This window comes from Sceloporus occidentalis, unplaced genomic scaffold (assembly GCF_023333645.1).
Source record: "Sceloporus occidentalis isolate IW3139 unplaced genomic scaffold, rSceOcc1.0.p SCAF_1, whole genome shotgun sequence".
Classification (NCBI taxonomy): Eukaryota; Metazoa; Chordata; class Lepidosauria; order Squamata; family Phrynosomatidae; genus Sceloporus; species Sceloporus occidentalis.
This window is the reverse complement of record NW_028316981.1, coordinates 294,596,940-294,620,769: the sequence shown is the minus strand read 5'-3', so window position 1 is coordinate 294,620,769 and position 23,830 is coordinate 294,596,940. Positions and strand designations below refer to the sequence as shown.

At 39.5% G+C, this 23,830-nt stretch overlaps 1 protein-coding gene across 3 annotated transcripts in view; it reads right to left on the bottom strand.

Annotated features, from left to right (window-relative positions):
* The window catches only part of FYB1 (FYN binding protein 1), a 96,093-nt gene that overhangs the window by 8,912 nt on the left and 63,351 nt on the right, over positions 1-23,830 (bottom strand). For all 3 annotated transcript variants that reach the window (XM_089496279.1, XM_089496294.1, XM_089496287.1), the window contains one exon: positions 15,466-15,628. In XM_089496279.1, the coding sequence (XP_089352405.1) occupies positions 15,466-15,628 (163 nt within the window). The remainder of the gene's footprint in view (positions 1-15,465; positions 15,629-23,830) is intronic.

Sequence of the window (23,830 nt, the reverse complement as noted above, 5' to 3'; positions counted from 1 at the left end):
ATGAACCATGGTTGCGTGATTTGTTTTCCACAAAGTCAAATGCCACCTTCCTGGAGGAAGAGTGAGAATGAGCTATTGTGGCTGCAAATCACTTCCAGAAGATTGTTGCTGTGTGAATGAGCACACAGCAGCTACCTTTGTGAAGGTGTTGGTGGCCACAATTGTTGTGATGGCGGGGGGGGGGGGGGGAGAGAAGAGCAGAATCACTTCCATTCCCACTGTGTGACTATCTGAGAAGAAGTGGAAATGCAGCTGCAGAAGGCACCTATTGCATGAGGGATGTAATGGAATAGCAGCAAGACTGAGAGCCTGTTGATGGATTTTGTTCATCAATGAAAAAGTGCACCATAGTAACAAATGGAATGCAAGACAGCAGCAGGATGGACACCATATTGTGTGATAAGTATCAGCCAAAGATGCTTTAATCTGGCTAAAATTCCACTTTTTATCCTGGTGTGATAAACTCCCTAGAGATAGCCCCTGGCAGTGTCATTAAGTGTTAAACATTAAGTACCAACTATGGTTGTTCACACTTGTCATTTTAACATACAAATGCACACACACACAGAGAATTTTATTTTCCTCTTTTGAAATTAGGACAGAAGTCTTAGCTAAAGGGGCTCTTCCCACATCAAGGTGAAATAAAAGGATTATTCATCCTGGCCTACTCAATCTAAAGGCAGAAGCAACTGTTCCCCAGGAAATACTGACTACTCCTACAGTTGTATGGACATAGAAATTGAAAAGCTGCAAGTTTGATATGTCAATCATAATGTATGTACATGCCCAGGAGGTGGCAACTGTATAATGAATAGAGAGACAAATGTCTATATAAGCAATAATGTATGGCAATATTTTGTGTGGGTATTGAGGAGTATAGTAGTGTGGGTATTGAGAAGTATAGTAGTGTGAGTTTTGTGAGTAGTGAATTGTTTTGTGCATAGTGTATATATTAGAATAAAAGTAGATCTTTTATAGAAGACTACTGTGTTGACTGGTGTCTTGAGAGATGAACAAGAACCAGCAGACTCCAGAGAAGATTGGAAGACATCTTCAGCCAATTCTCAGAGCTACTGGTCAAACTGGTTGTTCTTCCGCTGACCAGGGGGGTGAGAGTGAAAGCCAGGAGAAGAGCTGCAACTCCCATCATCCCTAACAAGGGTTATGGGCCCAGAGCCAGTTACTGGAACACCCAGCATCCACAGAAGCTGAACTTTCCTGGAAGAGAAAGAAAGTTTTGTGGACGACCGATCAGAGCAAGCTGGGAGATTCTTGAAAGGCTACATACTTCAACTACAGCTTTTGCCAAAATGCTTTGGTCTAAAAGAATCTATAGACAAAAGATGACTAAGGGACAGTGTGTAATTGAACATTTAAAGAAAATGCAAAACCTGTTTGTGGAGGCAGAATTAAGAGGTGTCCAAATAAGTAAAGAACAGCAATGTTATATCCTATTAGAGTCTTTAGACAGTTCATGGGACTCCATTACTAACAGTCTCCAGAATCTGCCTGAGGCTGAATTGAGCAGAGACTTAATAGTAGCAAGAATTTTGGAAGAAAATCAGAGAAGAGTGTCTGAAAAAGAAGACTCACAGAAATCAGCACCAAGACTGCACCAGGCTCCTGAGTTAAGAGAACACCAAGCAGCAGCTCCCGCGAGAGAAAAATGACGTTGTTACCACTGTGGAAAGGCAGGACATTTGCAAAGAAACTGTCAACAATTTGCTGCTGGCCAGTACAGACAAAGAGATAACAGACCGCAGACGCGGAACTTTCAGCAACAGAGACAGAACAAGCCGACATTTTTCAGAGGCAGTTACAACAAGAAGGAGCGTGCCACAATGATAAAAGAGAAACATAGAAAAGATTCTAAATGGTTAATAGATTCTGGTGCAACTAGTAATATGTGTAATGACATTGAGTTAATTGAAAATAAGAAATCTGCCAATGTTAATGCAATAGTTCTAGCTAATGGCAATGAAGTAAGTTCAGTAAAAGAAATGGGATCTGTTTACATTCCGGGGTTAAAACAAGAGTTTAATAATGTGCTACATGTGAGAGAGTTGGAAAACAATTTATTATCAGTCGGTAGATTAACAGACCAGGACTACACTGTAATTTTTGAAAAGAATTTTTGCAAGATAAAGTTAAATGGTGAGCTGTGCGGAATAGGGCTAAAGAAAGACAAGCTTTATTTCCTAGAGGAAAATGTTGATCATTTCAAAGTAGAGAATGTAAACAATGTTGATAATGTTCCGTTACACAAGGATTGTATACATGAGTTACATAGAAAATTTGGTCATGCAAGCTTTAAATGCTTAAAGAACCTAATTAGTATGTGCCCTGATTTGAAAGTGGCAGACTGTAAAAACCATTTGGATTGTACCATTTGTAGTCAAGTAAAAATTAAGGCATATCCTGTAGCAAAAAGGACGCAAAGAATTGCACAAAGACCTTTTGAATATGTACATGCTGATGTTGCCCAAGCAAACTGTTTATCTATAGGAGGATGCAAGTATTATTTGGTAATTGTGGACAGATACACTAGATTTACATTTGTCAGAATACTGAAAAATAAGTCAGACGCTGGGCAAAGCTTAAAGTCTTGGATAAGAATGGTTGAAAGAAAATTTGATTTCAGAATAGACACGATTGTAACTGATAAAGGCGGGGAATTTTTATCTAATGAATTGTTTTATTGGTTTCAAAAGGTTGGCATAACACACCACACGACAAATCCTGCTTGTCCTAGTGAGGATGGGCTTGCAGAGAGAAAGATTCAAGAAATCAAAAAGTTAACTGCTTGTATGATGGCTGATGCGGGTGTAAGTGATAATTTTTGGGGTGAAGCTGTTTTGACAGCAGTACACATTACCAATAGGCTCTATCATTCAGTAATAGATGACATTCCTTATAGAGTTCTATATGGTAGAATTCCTAACTTTAAATATCTAAGAATTTTTGGTCAATATGCAAATGTGTACACACCTGCATGCTTTAGAAACAAAGGTGAACCCAAGAGTAGAAGATTGATGTTTTTGGGGTATTCTGGAAACAGTTACAAATTCTATTTGGGAGAAAAAGAAGTGAGACATTCGAGATCTGCCAACTTTGAAAGATATGCTGGTTGGGAAAAACTCCATGCAAATAAGGAAGTGTTTGTGAAGTTAGGCAACTCAAGTGAGGCAGAGACTCAGACCCAAAGCCAAGCATCTCCAGGAAATGGAGGGGTTATAGTAAAACCAGAAGAACCATCCACAAGTAGCAGTGATAGCTCTTCAGATAGTGAAATGTCCAGACCAAAAACCACACGCATGACAGAGGACAAGAGATTCAGTAAGAAAGCCACAACTTCCAGTGTAGACAGAGATGAGGAAGAAAGAGGCAGAACAACAGAGTTAGTACCTAGACGTAGTCAAAGAACTAGAAAATCTCCTGACAGATTTGTGGTGACCAATGCAAAAGCTTGTTTGGTTTTTGAAGAACCAGAAAGTTTTGCTGAAATAGAAAATCTTCCTAGAGAGGAACAGGAGAAATGGTGTGAAGCAATGGAGTGTGAATTTGATTGCTTAGAAAAGAAAGATGTTTTTGAAATAGTGGAAAGACCCAAGGATAGACAAGTCATTGGTTGCAAGTGGGTTTATAAAAGGAAAGACATGCCTGATGGTAGTGTGAAATATAAGGCAAGGTTGGTAGCAAAAGGCTTTTCACAGGAACAGTTTGAAGATTATGACAAAACTTTTTCTCCAACCGCAAAAGCAGAAAGTTTAAGAATAGTATTAGCAGTTGCAGGAAAGAGAGATCTGATAGTAAAGCATTTTGATTTTGAAACGGCTTATTTAAATGCTAATCTAGAAGAAGAAATTTTCATGGAACAACCTCAAGGTTTTGAAGTAAGTGGTAGTCAGAAAGTGTACAGGTTAAAGAAAGCATTGTACGGTCTCAAGCAAAGTGCAAGAGCTTGGAATTTATGCATCAACGATGAATTGGAGAAGTTAGGTTACAAGAGAAGTGTTGCAGATGCTTGTGTATACATGAAAGGAGATGCAATTTTGTTGATTTATGTGGACGATTTGTGCGTTGCAGCCAAATCAAAGAAAGAAATTGAGTTAGTGAAAAAAGAATTGTCAGAGAAATTTGTGTTGAAAGATTTAGGAATGTTGAAGTCTTACTTAGGGATAAATGTAGAATGGACTGAAGAAGGGCATTGTTTGCTGAGTCAAAGCAAGAAAATTGAAAGGTTAATTGAGAAATGTGGTTTACAGAATCCAAAGGTTGTGAAAACTCCGATGACTACAAGTTTTGTGTCAGAGGAAGTTACAAGAGCTTTTGAGGATAAAAGATTGTATAGAAGTGTTGTTGGTTCTTTACAGTTTATTTCTAGCCATACCAGACCAGACATCTCGTACGCCGTGCATGTTTTGGCAAGAAGAGTGAACGACCCGAGAATTGAGGATTGGACAGCAGTGAAACATTTGATTAGGTATCTGAAAGGAACCATAGACAAGAGGTTGATAATTAGAAAAAGCAATGCTGATTTAGAATGTTATGTAGATAGTTCATTTGCTTCGGAATCAGGAGACAAAAAGTCAGTGACGGGAATGATTATAAGATACAGCGAAAGTCCCATTGTGTGGAGAAGTAGAAAACAGACAAACGTAGCATTGAGCACTAGTGAGGCTGAGTTCGCAGCTTTGAATGAACTCACAAATGAGATACAGTGGATTGAACAGTTATTGATTGATTTGAATGAAAGCTTTAAAATTCCTGTAGAAATTCATGAAGATTCGCAGTCCTGTATAGCAATGGCAGAAACAGAAAATCTGAAAAACAGAACGAAGTACGTAGGTGTAAGATATCAGAACGTAAGAGAAATGGTCCAGAAAGGAAAAATAGAGTTAAACTAAATAGAGACACAACACAACATTGCAGACATTTTTACAAAGGCTTTGACAGTTGAAAAACACGAGAGATTGTCTCAGTTAATTGGAATGACAATATAAATTCACATACAATATTCTATTTCGGAGGGGATTGTCAGGAAAAAGCAACATGGGATATATAGTCACAAGAAATATAATATGTATATGAATGTATTTGAAAGTAACATGACACAGCAAAAGCAATTGAAATGGCACATAGGTGTTGCATATAATGTAATTAGAAGTTCCTAAAAGCCAAGGACACATGTGGCAAGGACAAAGTGAAAAGGTGCAAATTGATATCACCTGAAAGTCATTGAGTGGACAGCAATGTATGATGCAATGTGAGGTAAAGATTGAGCCAAGTATGATATGTCAATCATAATGTATGTACACGCCCAGGAGGTGGCAACTGTATAATGAATAGAGAGACAAATGTCTATATAAGCAATAATGTATGGCAATATTTTGTGTGGGTATTGAGGAGTATAGTAGTGTGGGTATTGAGAAGTATAGTAGTGTGAGTTTTGTGAGTAGTGAATTGTTTTGTGCATAGTGTATATATTAGAATAAAAGTAGATCTTTTATAGAAGACTACTGTGTTGACTGGTGTCTTGAGAGCTGAACAAGAACCAGCAGACTCCAGAGAAGATTGGAAGACATCTTCAGCCAATTCTCAGAGCTACTGGTCAAACTGGTTGTTCTTCCGCTGACCAGGGGGGTGAGAGTGAAAGCCAGGAGAAGAGCTGTAACATGAATAAATTCATGACTATAGAAAATCACATTAAAATTTCTCCCCACTGCACACAAATGCTGAGTAAAAGTACTTGATGGTAATGCTGTCCAGTGGCTCGTAACACCTCTTCTTAATATTAAAAACTACAAAAACAAAATTAATCTTTAATGCATCCCCATCACCTACATTAGGATGTAATATCCACTAAGACTACTAAGAGGGTTTCCAAGTGTATAAGGGAAGCCCCTTATTTGAGGACTGGAAAGCCTGTAAATCATACAACTGGCGGGTGTGTTTTACAACAAGGGACATCCCCTATTAGAGCATTATAAATCTTTTCTTGTTATCGAGACTGAACAAACTGCCAAAAGATCCTGCATGTATGGGTGTGGGCCTTTGATAAAAATAATGTGAATGTGAACAATGTGTTAATTTTACAGACTAATACATAGCCAAGTTAACCAAAATCAATACTTTCATTTGTTATTTAGGTAGAACACAAACTTGTTAATACCTACTTCCTGATTGTCAATCCTGCATCTCATGAATTTCAAGGGTCCTTATTGCTATTTTTTTTAATCTTTATTAATTTTCCAAATAAAAAACAACCCATAAACAAAAAAAGAAAAGGAGAAAAAACAAATACACGCTTAACCTCAGCTTACAGCAACCTCTTCCCCTCCCCACCCATTCCCTTGCTTAATTGCCATTACTGATTTCTTAGCTATTCTCACTAATTCTTCATATTAAACTTCTTTGTACTTTGACTTTATCTCTGCTTCAAACATCCTCTATCTCTTAATTTCTAAGGCTGGACTAATAGACCTCTTCTTATTATCGATACAAGCCAATCTTCATTACTTCGTGGTGTTTTACCATATTTACATCCTCTTATTTATTTCTCATGTCCGCCACTTGCTTTATCACTCTTTTCCCTTCTGATAGATCTTTGTTAATCTGTCCCCTATCATATCTTCTTCTTCCAACATCTTTCCCTTCATTAACATCGTTAACCTGTCTAATTCCATTATCTCTAAACATTGCTCCAACCACATTTCTATATCTGGTATATGTCTGTTTCTCCAGTTTTTAGCTATTACAATTCTAGCCATTGTAATTAAGTATAATAACGGTTTTTTCTTTTCCCTCAATTTCTTATCTTGAACCACATTCAGTAGGCACATTTCCGGAAGTAATGGAAATTTCAATTGGATTATTTCAACTATTATTTTATGAACCTTGACCCAAAATTTATGTATCTCTGGACATGTCCACCACATGTGGTAAAAACTGCCTATCCCTCTTTCACATTTCCAACATGTTGCTTTTTCATTCTTATATATTTTCGCCAATCTATTCGGAGTAAGGTACCACCTGTAAAGCATTTTATAAAAGTTTTCCCTTATATCCATGCATAATGTAAATTTTAAATCTTCTCCCCAAATTTTTCCCCATGTTTCTAAATGAATGTTTTGTCCAATATTCTGTGCCCATTTAATCATGCATTGCTTTATCTGATCTTGTTCCAAATTCAATTTTAAGAAAAAATTATAAAATTTTGAAATTTTCCTACCTTTCTTATCATTTATTATCAAATCCAATTCTGTACTTCTATTTGTAACCCCCTTTTCTCTTACATCTAATTTATATCTTTCTCGCAATTGATAGTATAAATACCAAGAGATATTGTATCCTTCTTTTACTAATTCCTCCCTTGTCTTCATTACCAATCCTCCTTCATCTAATTTTATTAAATCTTTGTATCTCAACCACTCTTTACCTTCTATTTTCCCCCTATATAATAATGCTTCATGAATTGATACCCAATCTGGTAATTGTCTATATATTTTTCCTTTATACATCTTCCAAATTTTCCCTAGGGCTCTTCTAATTATATGATCGTTAAATTCTTTATTCAATTCTGTCTTTTCTAACCACATGTAGGCGCGCCATCCATATCGTAGGTTAAATCCTTCTAAGTTAAGCAATTTTTCGTCTTTCAATTCAATCCAACTCAATATCCATTCCAAGCAACACGCATGGTAATATAATTTTAGATCTGGCAGACCTAATCCCCCTCTTTCTTTAGCATCTATCATAGTTTTCCATTTTATTCTAGCCTTTCTGCCCGCCCAAATAAATTTCCTCAAATCTTTTTCCCACTCACTAAATATTTTATTATTCAATATTATCGGGAGGTTTTGAAATAAAAATAAAATCTTGGGGAGTATTGCCATCTTTACTAACGAAATTTTTCCTAGTAACGAAATTTGCAACTTTGACCATTTCTCCATATTTTTCTTTATTCCCTGCCAAACCTGCTTATAATTATTATCGAACAATTCATTATTCTTGTTTGTAATTTGGATTCCCAAATATTTAACCTTTTTCTGAATTGATATTCCAGATTTCTCTTGAATAATTATTTGCTTCTCCTTTTTCATATTGAAAGGGATTATCACTGATTTTTCTTTGTTTATTTTCACTCCCGCCAATTTGCCAAATTCTATTATTATTTCCAGGATTCTAGCCACATTTTCCAACGGATCTTCTACTATTAACACAATATCATCCGCGAAAGCTCTTATTTTAATTTCTTTCCCTTTAATTCTTGCTCCTTGAATCTTTCCCTCTTTTCTTATCCTATTACATAAAACTTCTAAACACGTTATAAACAAACTTGGTGAAAGAGGGCATCCTTGCCTGGTTCCTTTACTAATATGAAACATTTTTGTTTTGATTTTATTTACTAGAATTCTTGCATTTTGTTCTTTATATAATCCCTCTATCCACTTATATAAATTTTTGCCAAAATTTAATTTGTTAATCATTTTTTTCATAAATGTCCAATTCAAATTATCAAAAGCTTTTTCCGCATCTAAGAATATCATTACTGCTTCTTTACCCGTTTTTTTCTCATAGTACTCTATCAAATCTAATATAATCCTTATGTTTTGTTTCGCCTGTCTTTTTGGGAGAAATCCGCTTTGGTCATCTTTTATCCATCCAGTTAATACTTTCTTCAATCTGTCTGCTATGATATTAGTGAATAATTTGTAATCTGTATTTAGAAGTGAAATTGGCCTATAATTTTGAGGATATTTTTGATCTTTACCTTCTTTGGGAATTAAAGTTATAACCGCCTCCTTCCAAGAATTTGGAATCCCCTCTTCCAATATGTTGTTAAATACTTTTTCCATTATTTCTATCAATTCTTCTTCGAATGTTTTGTAATATTCTAATATATATCCATCTGGTCCTGGAGCTTTCCCTTTTTTTCCTTTCTTGATGGCCTCCCTAATCTCTTCTTTTGTAATTCTTTGATTAATCGCTCTTTTTAACTCTTCGTCTATCTCAATCTCTTCTATTTTATCCAGATATCTTTCCAATTTCCCCATTTTTGCCTGACCAAAATCCTTTCCTTCATATAAATCTTTATAAAATTTATAAAATATATCTCTTATTTTACTTTGTTCTGTGGTTACTCCCTGCTCTCCCATCATTTCTGTAATTTGTCTTGATTCTCTTAATTTTTTAACCTTATACGCCAAAAATTTTCCTGCCTTATTACCGTGTTCAAAATATCTCTGCTTTGCATATTTCATTTTGATGCTCACTTCCTCCGCCATTTTCACTTCTAATTGTTTCTTTAAAAATTTTAATTCCTTATCTAATTTCCTATTATTTGGATCTTTAATTTTTTTCTTTTCTATTTCCTGTATTTCCTCTGATATCTTTTGCAGTTCTCTTCTCTTCTTCCTATTTTTCTCACTCTTATACTTAATCAAATATCCTCTTACTACTGCTTTGGCCGTATCCCATATTGTTTTCATACTTGTATCTTTCTCCGTATTCTCTAAGAAGAAAAATTTTATTTGCTCTTTCATTTCCTTCACTATTTTTCCATCTTCCAGTAGTGATACGTCTAACCTCCAACTGTATTCTCTCTCTGATTGTTCCAATTCTAGCCAAATTTGATTATGGTCCGAATTCTTGTTTATTTTTATCTTTGATTCTTTGACATCCTTTAAGAATTCTGATGAAATAAAAAACATATCTATTCTAGAAGCAGAATTATGTGGAATTGAATAAAAAGTATAGTCTTTCCCTTCTTTATTCCTTTCTCTCCATGGGTCTACTAACGATAACATCTCTAACAGATCAAAAAACTTTTCTGGCAATTTCCCTTGATTATCTAAGATTTTTTTATTTGACATTCTATCTAGATTAGGATTAACCACACCATTCCAATCCCCCATAAACAAATAAAATTCATATTTTAAATTTGCTATTTTCTTTAACAAGTTCCTGTAAAATTTTGCTTTTTTCTCTGTTGGGCCATATACTCCTAGTACTAATGTTTTATTTCCATTTATCATCACTTCCACACCTACATATCTACCATCTGGATCGTTTAAGACTTCCTTACCCACACTTTTATTCTTAATATATATTGCTACTCCATTCTTCTTTCTTGTGCCTGCTGATATGTGTACCTCTCCCAGTTTTGGATTTTTTAGGTATTTCTCATCTTTTTTCTTTATTCTAGTTTCTTGGATACTGCAAATGTCCCATTTTTGTTTCTCCAATTCGTGAAATATTTTTTTCCTTTTATACACAGAGTTCATTCCTTTTATGTTCCATGAAAGGAACCTCATCTCCAAATCTTATTCTTGCTTACCAGCACTGTAATATCTCTTTTTTATTATTTATTTTACTTATTTCCCCTTCCCCCTTTTAACTTATATTACTGGAATACTTTACTCTTATTTTACTCTCTTTCTTCTTCCAGTTCCTTTCTTTCCTCTATAATGCTTTCCTTACTTCCTTCCGAGGATCTCAATTCTTCTTCCCACTCTAAATCCACTCCCCCTACTGCTCCTTCCCAAAGAGTTTTTGCCTCAGACTCTTTTCCTTCCTCTTCCTTCTTCTTTTGCCTTTCCTCTGTCTCCTCCGGATCTTTGGGAATTTCCTCTTTTTCTTCTTCCTCATTCTTCTTTTCTTTGTCTAGGTCTCTGTCCAATTTCTCTTCTTCCTTAAACCATCTATTATAGAAAATTTTTGCCTTTTCTGTTGTATCTATTTTGCAATATCTCTGTCTCCACATGAAGGACACCCCTTCCAACGGTTCCCATTTGTATCTTATGTTTTTAATTTGTAACATTTTTGTTAAGTTTGCGTAGTCCCTTCTTTTTCTCAAAATCTCTCCCGGGACATCTTTGAAAATCTGAATTTCCGATCCATCTATAGTTATTTTCTTCTTGTAGCTTTCTTGAATAATTTTTTCCTTAACTCTTTCTCTTGTAAAATACACCACCATGTCTCTTGGTAAGTTCCTGTTTTTAGCTGCCACAGAGTTTATTCTAAAGATTTTGTCCACGTCTAAGTCCAACAACTCTGGGCTACAGTCCATCAATTCAGCCAAAACTGGTATTACTTTGTCATACAAATTTTCATTATATTTTTCTTTTAATCCTCTGATTTTATACATTTTCTTCTATCTTTTAATTCTCTTATTTTACTCTGCTCTTTTTCCAGTGTTTGAGTCAAGGTTAATTCTTGTGTGACTCTTTCTAGCTCTTCCGTTTTAATCTCTAGTTTAGAAACTTTCTTTTTTGTCACTTTCACATCCTCTTGTATGCCCTTCATTGTCTCTTTTAATTCATCCACATCTCTCTTGAAATCTTGTCTCAGTTCATCTCTAGAAGCTTTAATTTCCTGTCTTATATTAGCTTCATTTCTTTGTATTGCTTCTAATATTTTCCAATTCGGATCAGTTGATTTTATTTCCAAGGATGGCCTTCTTTCTGCTAATTGTCTTGTTTCTGTCAATTGCAGCATTTTTTTTCTTTGCCTCTAGTTTGCATTATTCTGTCCATTCCTTTGTCACTATCCCTCCTCACCACTGTGTGTCGCTCTATTTTCCCATACTCCTTTGATTTAATAATTCTTTTACTTCCTGATGTAATTATACCTCCTGACCGCTTGGTGGCGTTAACAATCTCTTGCCTTTTTATCTCTATTCTCGGATCTTCTTGCTACTTCTCCTTGTTGTTTATTATGCATCACTTCCGTTTCCTTTCCCCTTTTACTTCCTTATCTTCCATGCGGTATTTGGCCTTGAAAACGCCGACTGGTAAGTCTTACTAATTTAACAGTCCTTCTTTTCCTGCTTTTCCTACCGCTGTCCTCTTTTTCTTCAAACCGTCTGCTTCTCCTCCCGGTCCGCCGTCGTCTGCTTCTCCTCCTTGTCTAATATTTTTAAACTTATCTTCTTTAGTATTCCTTTCGTCTCTCGTCTTTTTCCCTTTTCTCTTAGGGTTTGTTTGTTAGGCTTCTTCTCCGCCTCTCACAGTCTCTCTATCGCCTGTTTAATTACAGTGCTGTTTCCTTTCCACCTCCGCCACTCTTTTCTCCCACTCGCAGGTTTTATTTCGTTTTTCCCAAGCCTTCCTCCGCGAGCTGCTTTTTATTTGACTTGCACAGTCTCTCTCTCCACTGTTCCTTGATTTTTCAAACTCCACGCCTTAGTTCTTCTTCTCTATTCCCCAAATATCCTTCTTTACCTCTGATAAAGTATATATGTTGAAGATCTTAAATGTCCAGTAATTTTCTAGTTAGAAGGCTTCCGGTAATATGGCGGAGTGAAAGCTGCAACTCGCGGTAGCAGGCAAAGAAGCGGCACCACTTGCAGTTAAAAAGTGTAGGAAAATCGTTCCCCCCGATAAAGGGGACTCGGGTGGACCCGCGGGGTCTTCTGGTGTCATCGGTTGCCCCCAAGACCCTTTAACAGAGCCTTGGTGGCCCAGTGATCGGAGAGAGGACGAGGGTAAACCGCGACTGCAAGAAGAGCTTGAGCAAAGCCCCGCCGATCCGGATTTTTAGGGGGAGAAGTGGAAGAAGAACCTTATTGCTATTTTGAAAGCCAAGAGATACTAACTACTAGTTCCTTCTCACCGAGAACAGGTATCTATAAACTAGCTTTAAAAACATCCACCACTTCAGTCAGTTACAGATTTGTCTATGGTAGGAGATGCATACTGCAGAGATCCTGGCAAAATTCACCCTTCTCTTACATCTTTATCACTGAGGATGGACCATTTGTTGTCCTTTCTATGCTGAAGTCTCAATATGTTACAGAGGGTTCTGCAGGACTAATTTGGGAAAAAATGGAATTTGTATATGGTTAAGCGATACAAATAATAATAATAAAAAAAGGATGGACCATCAATGTCAGGGACAATTGAAAGGATTTTCCTGCACAGGCTAATTTTTACTTTTATTTCTTGGTCATTTTAGAATGTAACAATATTGAAAACTGCCTTTACACACACAGATATATTGGCCAGCTGTCTTTATTGATGGTTCAGCCTTGGCTAAAATGTAAGCAGCAATGTTGCTAGTTCCAACACAATGATCAAAACCATATTAAAGCTGATTCCAACAATTCACCAATTTGTGGCCTAGAAATACATACTAGAAAACTCACTACAATGTAGAAATTAAAGATATAGCCATGTTAGTCTGTAGAATCAGTATGTAGAGAGATCTTGTAGAAAAGGTTCCCCATGACATTCTTGCAAACAAGCTTGTACAATGTGGGCTAGACAAGGCAAATGTTACATGGATTTGTAATTGGTTGACAGGCCAAACCCAAAGGGTGCTCAATAATGGCTCCTTTTCATCCTGGAGAGAAATGACCAGTGGGGTCCCACAGGGTTTTGCCTTGGACCCAGTGCTATTCAACATCTTTATCAATGACTTGGATGAAGGAATAGAAGGCATGCTTATTAAATTTGCAGATGACACCAAATTAGGAGGAGTAGCTAATACCCCAGAGGACAGGATCAAAATTCAAGAAAACCTGAATAGACTAGAAAGCGGGGCCAAAACTAACAAAACGAAATCCAACACAGAGAAATGTAAGGTACTACATTTAGAGCAAAAATATGAAATGTATAGCTATAGGATGGGGGACCCCTGGCTTAACGAGACTACATGTGAAAGGGATCTAGGACTCCTAGCAAACTACAAGTCGAACATGAGTCAACAGTGTGATACAGAAGGTAAACAGGCCGATGTGATTTTAGGCTATATCAGTAGAAGTATAGTGTCTAGATCAAAGGAAGTAATAGTGCCACTGTATTCTGCTTTGGTCAGGCCCCACCTGGAATACTGTGTCCAGTTCTGGGCATTACAGTTAAAAAAGGATGTTGACAAATTGGAGCGTGTCCAGAGGAGGACAACCAAAATGGTGAAGGGTCTGGAAACCATGCCTTATGAGGAAAGGGAGCTGGGTATGTTTAGCCTAGAGAAGAGATGGTTAAGGGGTGATATGATAACTCAGTTTAGGTGTCACACTAAGGATGGAGCAAGCTTGTTTTCTGCTGCTCCACAGACTAGGGCATGGAACAATGGATGCAGACTCCAAGGAAAGAGATTCCACCTCAACATTAGAAATGTCTTGACAGTAAGAGCTGTTTGATAGTGGAACACATTCCCTCAGAGTGTGGTGGAGTCTCCTTCCTTGGAGCTCTTTAAACAGAGGCTGGATAGCCATCTGTCGGGGATGCTTTGATTGTGATTTCCTGCATGGCAGGGGGTTGGACTGGATGGCCCTTGTGGTTTATTCCAACTCTATGATTCCATGCCTAACTGAAATAAAAAAGTTGGCAGCATGAGCATTCGTAAACTTCAGTCTGCTTCCTCAGATGCAGATGCATACAGTAGAAAGCTTGTATTGACCACTCTTGCTTTCTACTTCACCTGTAATGTTTGTGTATCATATATTAATTCCTCCTTTTACAGTCAGGCATAAACCCTTCTAAACTATCAACATGTAATTTAGGCGGCCGTTTGTGCCGCCGGCAAGCCGCAGAGGATATACCGCGCGGCTTGGCGGCGGCAAGAAAAAGAAGTCGCAAAAAGCGGCTTCTTTTTCCGGTGTGCCAGTGACACCACAGTGCGCCATTGGTGCACTCGAGACGTCACCTGGGCGCCGCGATGAGCGGACGCTAGGCGTCCGTCACGTCAAAATGGCAGTGCCCATGTGTATAGGCCGCCGCCATTTTTACACCCCTGTCATGTGCGAGGGGTGAGAGGTGTTTGAAAGTGCCGCCCCTCACACGTGATGGGGTGCCTCATAGCGTCCATTTAAATTGGGTCTTAGACACAAAATAACATTAATAAAGTGCAACTTACGGGAGTTAAATAAACAGCACTAAAGTGCAATGATAAGCATTTGGGGATTTTACTTTTAATAACTGGCACATCTTTAATACTCCAGTGACTAATTACATGTGTGTCCGTGTGTGTATGCTTTCAAGTCACCTGTCAACGTATAGTTACCCCAAGAATTTCATAGGGTTTCATAGGGTTTTCTTAGGAAAGGAACACTCACAGGTGGTTTTGCCAGTTCCTTCCTCTGAAATAGAGTCTACAACATCTGGCATTCATTATCGGTCTCCCATACAAATACTAAACAGAGGTAATCCTCTTTCGCATCAAAAATCAGATGGGATCTGGTGCCTTTAGAGTGTTCAGGCAGTTAATAATTGCTTAACAGTCTTTTAAAGCATATCCTGGAAAGATGAAGAGCATTAGTACATGAGCAAGGATACATAAAATAATAGGGAACCATGAGCAATTGCTCAGAATATGTTCCATGATTAGTCTGGAAGAAATTAGGGTTATTACCAGTAATATCTATATAGCTCCCATGTTCTTAGCTGCAAAAAGAGCTTTTATATACCTTGCTATCAATGCCATACAGGACACAGAAAAGATTCTGCTTGTGTTGGTACTTACATTTTCCTTCTTCATTCCTGCACAAGACTCTTGTATCATCCACATTTTTAATAACATCAACAGATTCTCCTGGCCTCACTTGCAAGTCTTTTGAACCTCTTTTTTTTTGAGAAGGTGCTCGTGATATAGTTGTACTGTACAGAATGCAAATATCACCTTCAAACTGAAAATAACACAAATAATTATCAGTAAAATCTCAACATTTATAATAAACAAGACTTTCAGGCTGCACATATTTGAGGTACAAACCAGTATGCTTGTTTGTTTTTCTAGGAAGGATATGGAATTATAGACATAGAGGAGATTATTACATTGTATTCAAAGCAACTTATCCCCAACAGGATACAGTTGTGTTTAAATTTACAACTGGGTGTTATCTCATGCAGCTGCAGCCAGGTGAGTGCAACCTGTATGCAGCCTGGATCCCAGTCAAGCTTATCCAGCGGCTTTTCAAAAAAGGGAATTTTCAGTTTTTGAAAAGCCGCTGGATAAGCGCGGCTGAGATCTGTGCTTTATATGGGTTGCATTCACCCAGCCACAGCTGTGTGCAATAACACCCAATTTTAAAGAGGTGAAACAGACTGCCCCTTTGCTCCATATTCTGGGTGGCTTGGGAGTATGGTGTTTACATGCTGTACACTCCCAGGCTGCCCGGTTGTGTATATTGGGGCAGTTTCATGACGCTCTGGCATCGTGGCATTTACCCACCGCATGCTGCCGGAGCATCTTGAAGCTGGCTTCTGGCCTTAGCGCAGGTAACAAAGCTGGCTTTTTGCCACCTGCAAAAGGAGCGGCTATTTGCTGCTCCTTTTTGGGCAGCTTCAAGGCAGCTCCTTCTGCTAAAATTACACATAAACATCAAGACACAATACAATATCCCCAGTACAGTGTACTTAGTTACAAATTTTGTAACTAAGGATCGACACAGGTCAAATTATTCCAAGAGACCATCAGGAGAGGTGGTGAAAGAGTGAATGGATCAATTTGGTTAATTCAGTTGGAGATTAGTTTGGAAAGGCCCGCCAGTAGAGATCTGTCTTCATCACCTTTTTAAATGACTCCAAAGATGTAATATGGCAGATTTCTTCCGGCAGGTCATTCTATATTTTAGGAGCGGCAGCTGAATAGGTCCTCTAGGAAGTCACCACCAGCCTGGTTTTCTTTGGCTGCAGTAGGTTCCTCCCAGAGGATCTGAGTGCATGGGAAGGATTGCATGGGAGGAGGCGTTCCCTCAAGTATGCTAGACCCAAGCCATGTAGGGCTTTATAGGTAATAACCAACACCTTGTACTGAGCCCAGAAGCTAATAGGCAGCCAATGAAGAGATTTCAATACTGGTGTAATAGGATCGAATTTAGCTTTACCTACGACCAACCTGGCTGCCATATTCTGAATCAGTTGCAGCTTCCGAACGTGGCACAAGGGTTGCCCCATGTAGAGCACATTACAGAAATCAAGACCAGAGGTTACCAGTGAATGTACAATAATTTCTTGGTCCCTCTGCTCCAGGTAGGGTCACAGCTGACGTATCAGCCGAAGCTGATAACAGGCACTCCTAGCCGTCGCATCAACCTGGGAAGACAGCTGAAGCGAGGAATCCAGAAGTACCCCCAAGCTGAGGACACAGTCCTTTAGGGGAGTGTGACCCCGTCCAGGATTAGTGAACAAATCTCCATACCAGGTGCAGGATTTTCTATAGCGAGTACCTCCGTTTTATTTGGATTCAACTAAGTCTATTTTGCCTCATCCAATCCATTACTGACCTCAGACTGTCATTCAGAGGGGAGATGCCTTCCTTGGTCACTGAAGCAGTCGGAGACATAGAGAAACAAATTTGGGTGTCATCAGCATATTGATAACACCTCACCACATGTCTCTGGATGATCTCACCCAGCGGCTTTATGTAAATGTTAAACAGCATTGGGGACAGAATTGCACTCTGAGGGACACCCAACTTGAGCTCCCTCTTGGACGAATAACTGACCCCAAGCTAAAGCGATAAAGTGGGGCTCCCAAGTTCAGGCATCTTTGGAAGGATATTAATTTGAATATGCTTACCCTTTGCAGACGTCTGAGCTAAATGTGTTAAGGTCTCTAAAATGATGCAGACAGGAAAACTAGGCGCTTGCATATGTGCATGTAGCTTTTTTGTAGTTTAATACATGGCGCAATGCTAATGAATGGCCAGATAGGGCTAGACCTGTTGACCATGTGTACAATGCTAGAATAACATATTCAAATCAAATGTAGGCTTTGATCAGATACAGCTAACAGCCCAGATTGTAGGCTGTCCCTTCTTAGCATCATCATTGTGCATGCATAGTGTTGGCATGCTGACATAACTGTTTGGTTAAGAAAGTGAGAAATCTTTTCTCATCTAAGATCCTTATTCAAATTGCCTTAAGTACTATATATACTCATGTATAAGTCTAGAAATTTAGGTTAAAAAATTGACCCCAAAAACCTGAGTCGACTTATCCATGGGTCAATGTAAGTATTGTATCTTAACTCTTATTTAAAAGAAGGAACCATCTCCTGATGAAAAGCAAGAGTATAATATGTGAAGCTCCCAACCTCCTTTATTCTCTCATCCATCCAGTCTTAAGACTAAGCGCAAAGAGTTATGTCTGCTGGACTTTTGTAAGTTCTTTGACATTGTTTTGCTTTGCTTCATCTTTTATATCCTTTGCTATATGCCCCTAAATTTTATCCTCGACTTATCCACGGGTCAGAGCAAAATCCACAATTTTGGTCCCAAAACCAGTCCTCGACTTATTTATGAAGCGCTGTAAATTTACACAGTGTTGTACATGCAATCTTTTTAGTTAGACGGTTCCCTGCCCTCGGGCTTACAATCTAAAAAGACATGACACAGAAGGAGAAGGGAGTGGTGGCGGGAAAGGGTAAGAGGTCCAGCAGTTCCTCTCTACCTCCGAGGCCTGGACCAAGGCAGATGGACTGGAGGGAGGGCTTGGCTTCATAATGGAAGGTTAATCATTTTCCAGGGAAAATACATACTCTCAAGTAGGATAATACATATACAGTACATAGCAATACAGGAAATGGATCGATAAACAGGCAACAAAAGAACATCAGATAGTAAGCGACAATTATGCAATGCCTGGGAAGGCTTCTCTGAACAGGATGGTTTTCAACTCCGTTTTGAAGCTGGTTAAAGAAGTGATGGCTCTTGCTTGTGGGGGAAGAAGGTTCCAGGAGTGAGGGGCAGCAAGTGAAAAGGGGCGAATCCGGGATGGGGCAGAGGAAATCCTGGGCTGAGACAGGAACCCTTGACTACCAGAACAGAGGGCCCAGGTGGGAAGGTGAGGAGAAAGAAGGTCTGATAAGTAAGGAGGGGCCAGTCCATGGAGGGCTTTGAATGTCGACAGCAGGAGCTTATACTGAATGCGGAAAGGGAGAGGGAGCCAGTGAAGGGATGCCAACACAGGAGAGATGTGGTCAGAGCAGTGGGTGGAAGTGATAATGCGTGCAGCTGAATGCTGGACAGAGATTAAAGGACGGAGGTGAGAAAGAGGAAGCCCAGCCAGGAGGACGTTACAGTAATCAAGTCGTGAGATCACTAGGGCATGGACCAGGATCTTGGCAGTAGAGGCGGAGAGATATGGTCGGATTTTGGCAATATTGTACAAAAAGAATCGACAAGCCTTGGCTATGGTCTGGATCTGAGGGATACACGACAGAGAAGAGTCAAAGATAAAACCAAGACTGCGGGCTTGCTGGACTGGTTGAATGGAAATGTTGTCCACAGAGACAGAAAAGGAGTGTTGAAGGGTTGGCTTAGGAGGAAAGACAAGAAGCTCCATCTTGGACATGTTGAGCTTCAAACGCTGATGGTGCATCCACTACGAGACAGCTGTAAGGCAAGACGAGACTTGCTGTTCAAGCCTTGGAGAAAGGTCAGGGGCAGAAAGATACAGCTGGGTGTCATCGGCATACAGATGGTAGGAAAAGCCAAAAGAGCTGATGAGTTTTCCTAAGGACAGTGTGTAGAGAGAAAACAGAAGGGGACCCAGAACAGAGCCCTGGGGAACTCCGACAGATAAGGGAACAGGAGAAGAAGTCTGACCCCCTGCAACTACTGCAAAAGATCTGCCAGACAAGTAAGATCTAAACCAGTCGAGAACAGAGTCTGAGAACCCAAGGTCAGAGAGTATGTCAATTAGGAGACAGTGATCAACGGTCTCAAAGGCTGCAGACAAATTGAGAAGAATGAGAACAGAGTAAAGGCCATTAGCCTTGGCCTGTAAAAGGTCATTCGAGAGCTGTCTCTGTGGAATGCCTTGGGCGGAAACCAGACTGAAAGGGATCAAGGATGGAGTTGGTTTCAAGAAACTTAAGACAGCGCGAATAAACAACCCGTTCCAAAACCTTAGAAAGAAAGGGGAGAAGAGAAATCGGACGATAGCTAGACAAAGAGGAGGGGTCAAGAGAAGGTTTTTTCAGAATTGGGGAAATGAGAGCATGTTTGAAGTCCGACGGGAAGGAGCCCGTAGAGAGAGAGATTGAAGATATGGAGAAGCAAGGGGAGAAAGGAGGGAGCTATAGAGATTAGAAGACGAGTAGGAATTGGATCAAGAGGACAGGTTGCAGGTTTGGAAGAGTTCAGAAGTGTAGAGAGTTCATCCAAAGAGGCAGGAGGAAAGGCAGAAAATTTGTTAGGCGAAGGCGATAGAAGATTAAGAGCAGAAGAAGAATCAGGAGGGACTATCTCAGAGCGAATAGTGGTAATCTTAGAGATGAAATTAGCAAAATCATTAGGAGAGAATGATGAAGAGACAGGAGGAGAGGGAGGTTTAAGCAACGAGTTGAAGATGGAGAACAAACGCTGCGGGCGCCTCTCATTGGCGGAGATCAATGATTTGTAATAATTCTGTTTTGCTATAGACAGGGCGCGTGAGAAGGAAGAAAGAACAAATTTGAAATGGATAAAATCAGCCCACTCTTTGGACTTTCTCCAAAGACGTTCGGCCGCTCTAGAGCAGGACAGGAGAAACTTAATGTTGGGGGTAAGCCAGGGCTGAGATCTAGTCTTAGAGGAAGAAGTGCGTACAGAGACAGGGGCAAAATAGTTGAGAGTTGAGGAAAGAGTGGAGTTAAATAAAGACATAGCTGAATCAGCAGAATCCCCGAGATTTAGGGAAGAGAGAGATGAATCCAGGGTCAGACCAACATGGTTAGAGTCAACAGATTGAAGATCACGAAAATGGCGTTGAATAGTATGGCGAGGAGGAGGAGTATAAGTGACAGCAAAGGAGATTAAATGATGATCAGATAGTGGAAAGTCAAGTGCCAGGTAGTCAGAAATGGCGCAGTTTGCAGCAAGAACTAGGTCAAGACAGTGACCAAGAGAATGAGTTGAAGTGTTGGAGTGTGGTTGGAGGCCAAAAGAAGCTAGCAGAGAGTTAAAGCGAGATGTTGTAGGGTTATTGGAATCGTCAACGTGGATATTAAAGTCACCTAGGATCAAAGTGGGGACTGAGTCTGAAAGAAACAATGTCAGCCATGATTCAAAGTCAGATAGGAACTGGGTGGCAGAACCAGGAGGGCGATAGATGACTGCAACCCGGAGCTGTAGAGGAGAAAAGAGTCTAATAGGATGAAACTCTGAGGAAGAGAAATGATAACTGGAGGGAAAAGATAGAACTTGAAACTGGCAGGAGTTAGATAGCAAGATACCAACCCCTCCTCCTCGACCCTCAGGACGGCTTGTGTGAGACCACCAAAAGAAAGGGCAGCGGAGGTTGCAGTATCATGGGCTGGGAGCCAGGTTTCTGTGACAGCGAGGAGATTAAGGGATTTGGAGAGAAAAAGGTCATGAATTGCTGTTGCTTTAGGGGCAGCAGAGCGGCAGTTCCAGAGGGAACAGAGGAAGGGAAGCAGGGAGACAGAGAGGCCGAATGGGGATCAGGTTAGGAGAAATGTGGCGACTCTAAGAGTCTATGATTCTATGATTTTATAGTGGAGGAAAGTGCTGTCATGGCTAGCTGATTTTTCTGATGATTAGATAATCTGCTGAATGTGAAATAATATGCTTCCAATCACAGTTGCTAGGGATCATGATTGAAAGGATGGATTCTTCCATTCCATATTGCTCTCATGTGTAGCTGTGGACTTCTCAGAGGCTGCTGTGGGTACAGAATTGCAGGACATGATGGTGCGTTCCGGATGGGCCCTATGGGGCACCGTCGTTACACGCGAGGGGCGGCGCTCCCTGACGTGCCTTGCCCCTCGCACGTAATGACTACATCAAAATGGCAGCACCACATACAGATGGGTGCCGCCATTTTGATGTCATGGACGCGCAGTGTCTGGACGTCGCACACCGGAAGTGGCGCCGTGAGTGCGCACCTCGCGGCACCTCTTCCAGGGTGCAGGAAGAAGCGCCATTTTACCGCTTCTTTGTTGCTGCGCCCGGGAACCGCACAGTTTGGCTGCTGCGGTTCCCAGACGCAGCAACCGGCAGCGATGTGAGACCACACATTTTGGGCGGTCTGTAATGCGCCGATAAGTCTATAGTCTGATCCCTAACTTTCTTATATTCTTACGTTAATCCACCCCATGATACAACTCTTTACTCATTTATGAAAGGGAAAGTTTATGGTGCTTTGCAGAGATGTATGCTGCTTTGTTTATGACATATTCTACACTGAGAGTAGACATAATGATCTTCCACTTCCTCTGGATCAAGTTCTCAAAAGAACTCTCCTGAGACAACTGAATAACTTCCTCTTGTAGTCATAACATAAGCTTGACTGACCATAATTATAATGGTGAAATATATTGCTTCCACTTAATTTTCCCAGGGGAAATAAAAATAAACATTTATATTGTGGGACAGATTTTTTAAAAATGCTTTGCAGTTATATTATACCATGTAATAGTTCAAATAAACAGTCTAATCCTAAATATGGTCACTAGGAAGGAAATCTCAGTGAGAAACCTGGGACACTTACTACTGGGTACTGATGCCTACAGTCTGGCAGTAAAAGCTTAACACTTTTATCATCAGGAAATCCCAATGCTTTCAGAGGACATATTTCTAAATAACTAGGCTGTTAAGTATTATTGTTTAAGCATAACTGGATACTCAGAAATAAATGGCTTTGAAAGCTCCACTGAGTTCAAAAGGATAGGCTCCCTAGTAGTCTGCACTGAAATCAGGGGTGGGAAATGTATGGCCTTCCAGAGGGTGTTGGAATACACTCTCCTCATTCTGCACTACTGAATATGCTAGCTATGAGTGATGGGAGTTTCGGTCCAATATATGTAAGGCCATATGTTCTCCATCCCTATTCTAAGCAAAAATATTTAAAAATTTCTCTGCAGATCTTATAATGGAAAGAATCCAGTGCTTTGCATTTTGCAAAAAATAAAATAAAATAAAATAATAATAATGCTGCTGTTTGACATTTCTAAGAGGAAATTGGAGGCTTATTTTGAACAAGGAAACAAACCATATGAAGCATGCTGTCCACCTTTTACCTGAATCTCCAACATTTCATAAAATCATAGAGTTGGAAGAGATCACACAGACCGTCTCTAGTCATTGCCATTCTGCAATTCACATTGCATGTCATTATTACTCTGAAGTAGCCGGAAGAGATTCTAGTTTAGTTCTGAGTTACAGCACTAACTCCACACATTCTTGCTATTTTCCAAGTCCATTCTGCCCCAATCCAGCTTCTGTTACCATACACTGGAGAAGAATATTGGCAGGAAGTGCAAGAGAGAATGGAATAAGGCACATGTTGAGGTTGGGAGAAGACACTTTTTAATTTCCCTTGAGAGGATTTTAAAAAAGTAAACATATGTCAACATAGGAAGCTGTCTTATAGTCAATCAGACTATTGACTATTTAGCTCAGTATTGTCATGACTTGCAGAACCTCTGAATGGTTTCCAACAGTCCTAGCTGAAGATGCCAGGAACTGGACCTGGATACATTTGATATGTAAAGCATGTGCTTTACTGTGTTTCCATTTTTCAATGAATATTTGAGAAATATTGCAAAAGGTTGATCATGGTTCATTGGTTGACCGCCAACTGGTTTTTTTGTGGAAAACCTAACCCTACTGGGAATTTTACAAAGAGCCAGAGGTTGGAAAGTTACTTTTACAAAAAAAAATGAATATAATGACATGCTGAAGTTGTTAATAACTGAATAGTGATAGGATAAAGAATGAATATAATGGTATAGTAAAGCTGTTCATTGCTGACCAGTGGTGGGGATGATATTCTGGGATGATGTCCCAGTGACCATAATATACTTTAACGTTATCTTGCTAGGCTAAATCTTGTATGTTGGGCACAGTTTTTCAATGGCTTAAATGATTTTTTGTACGTAAG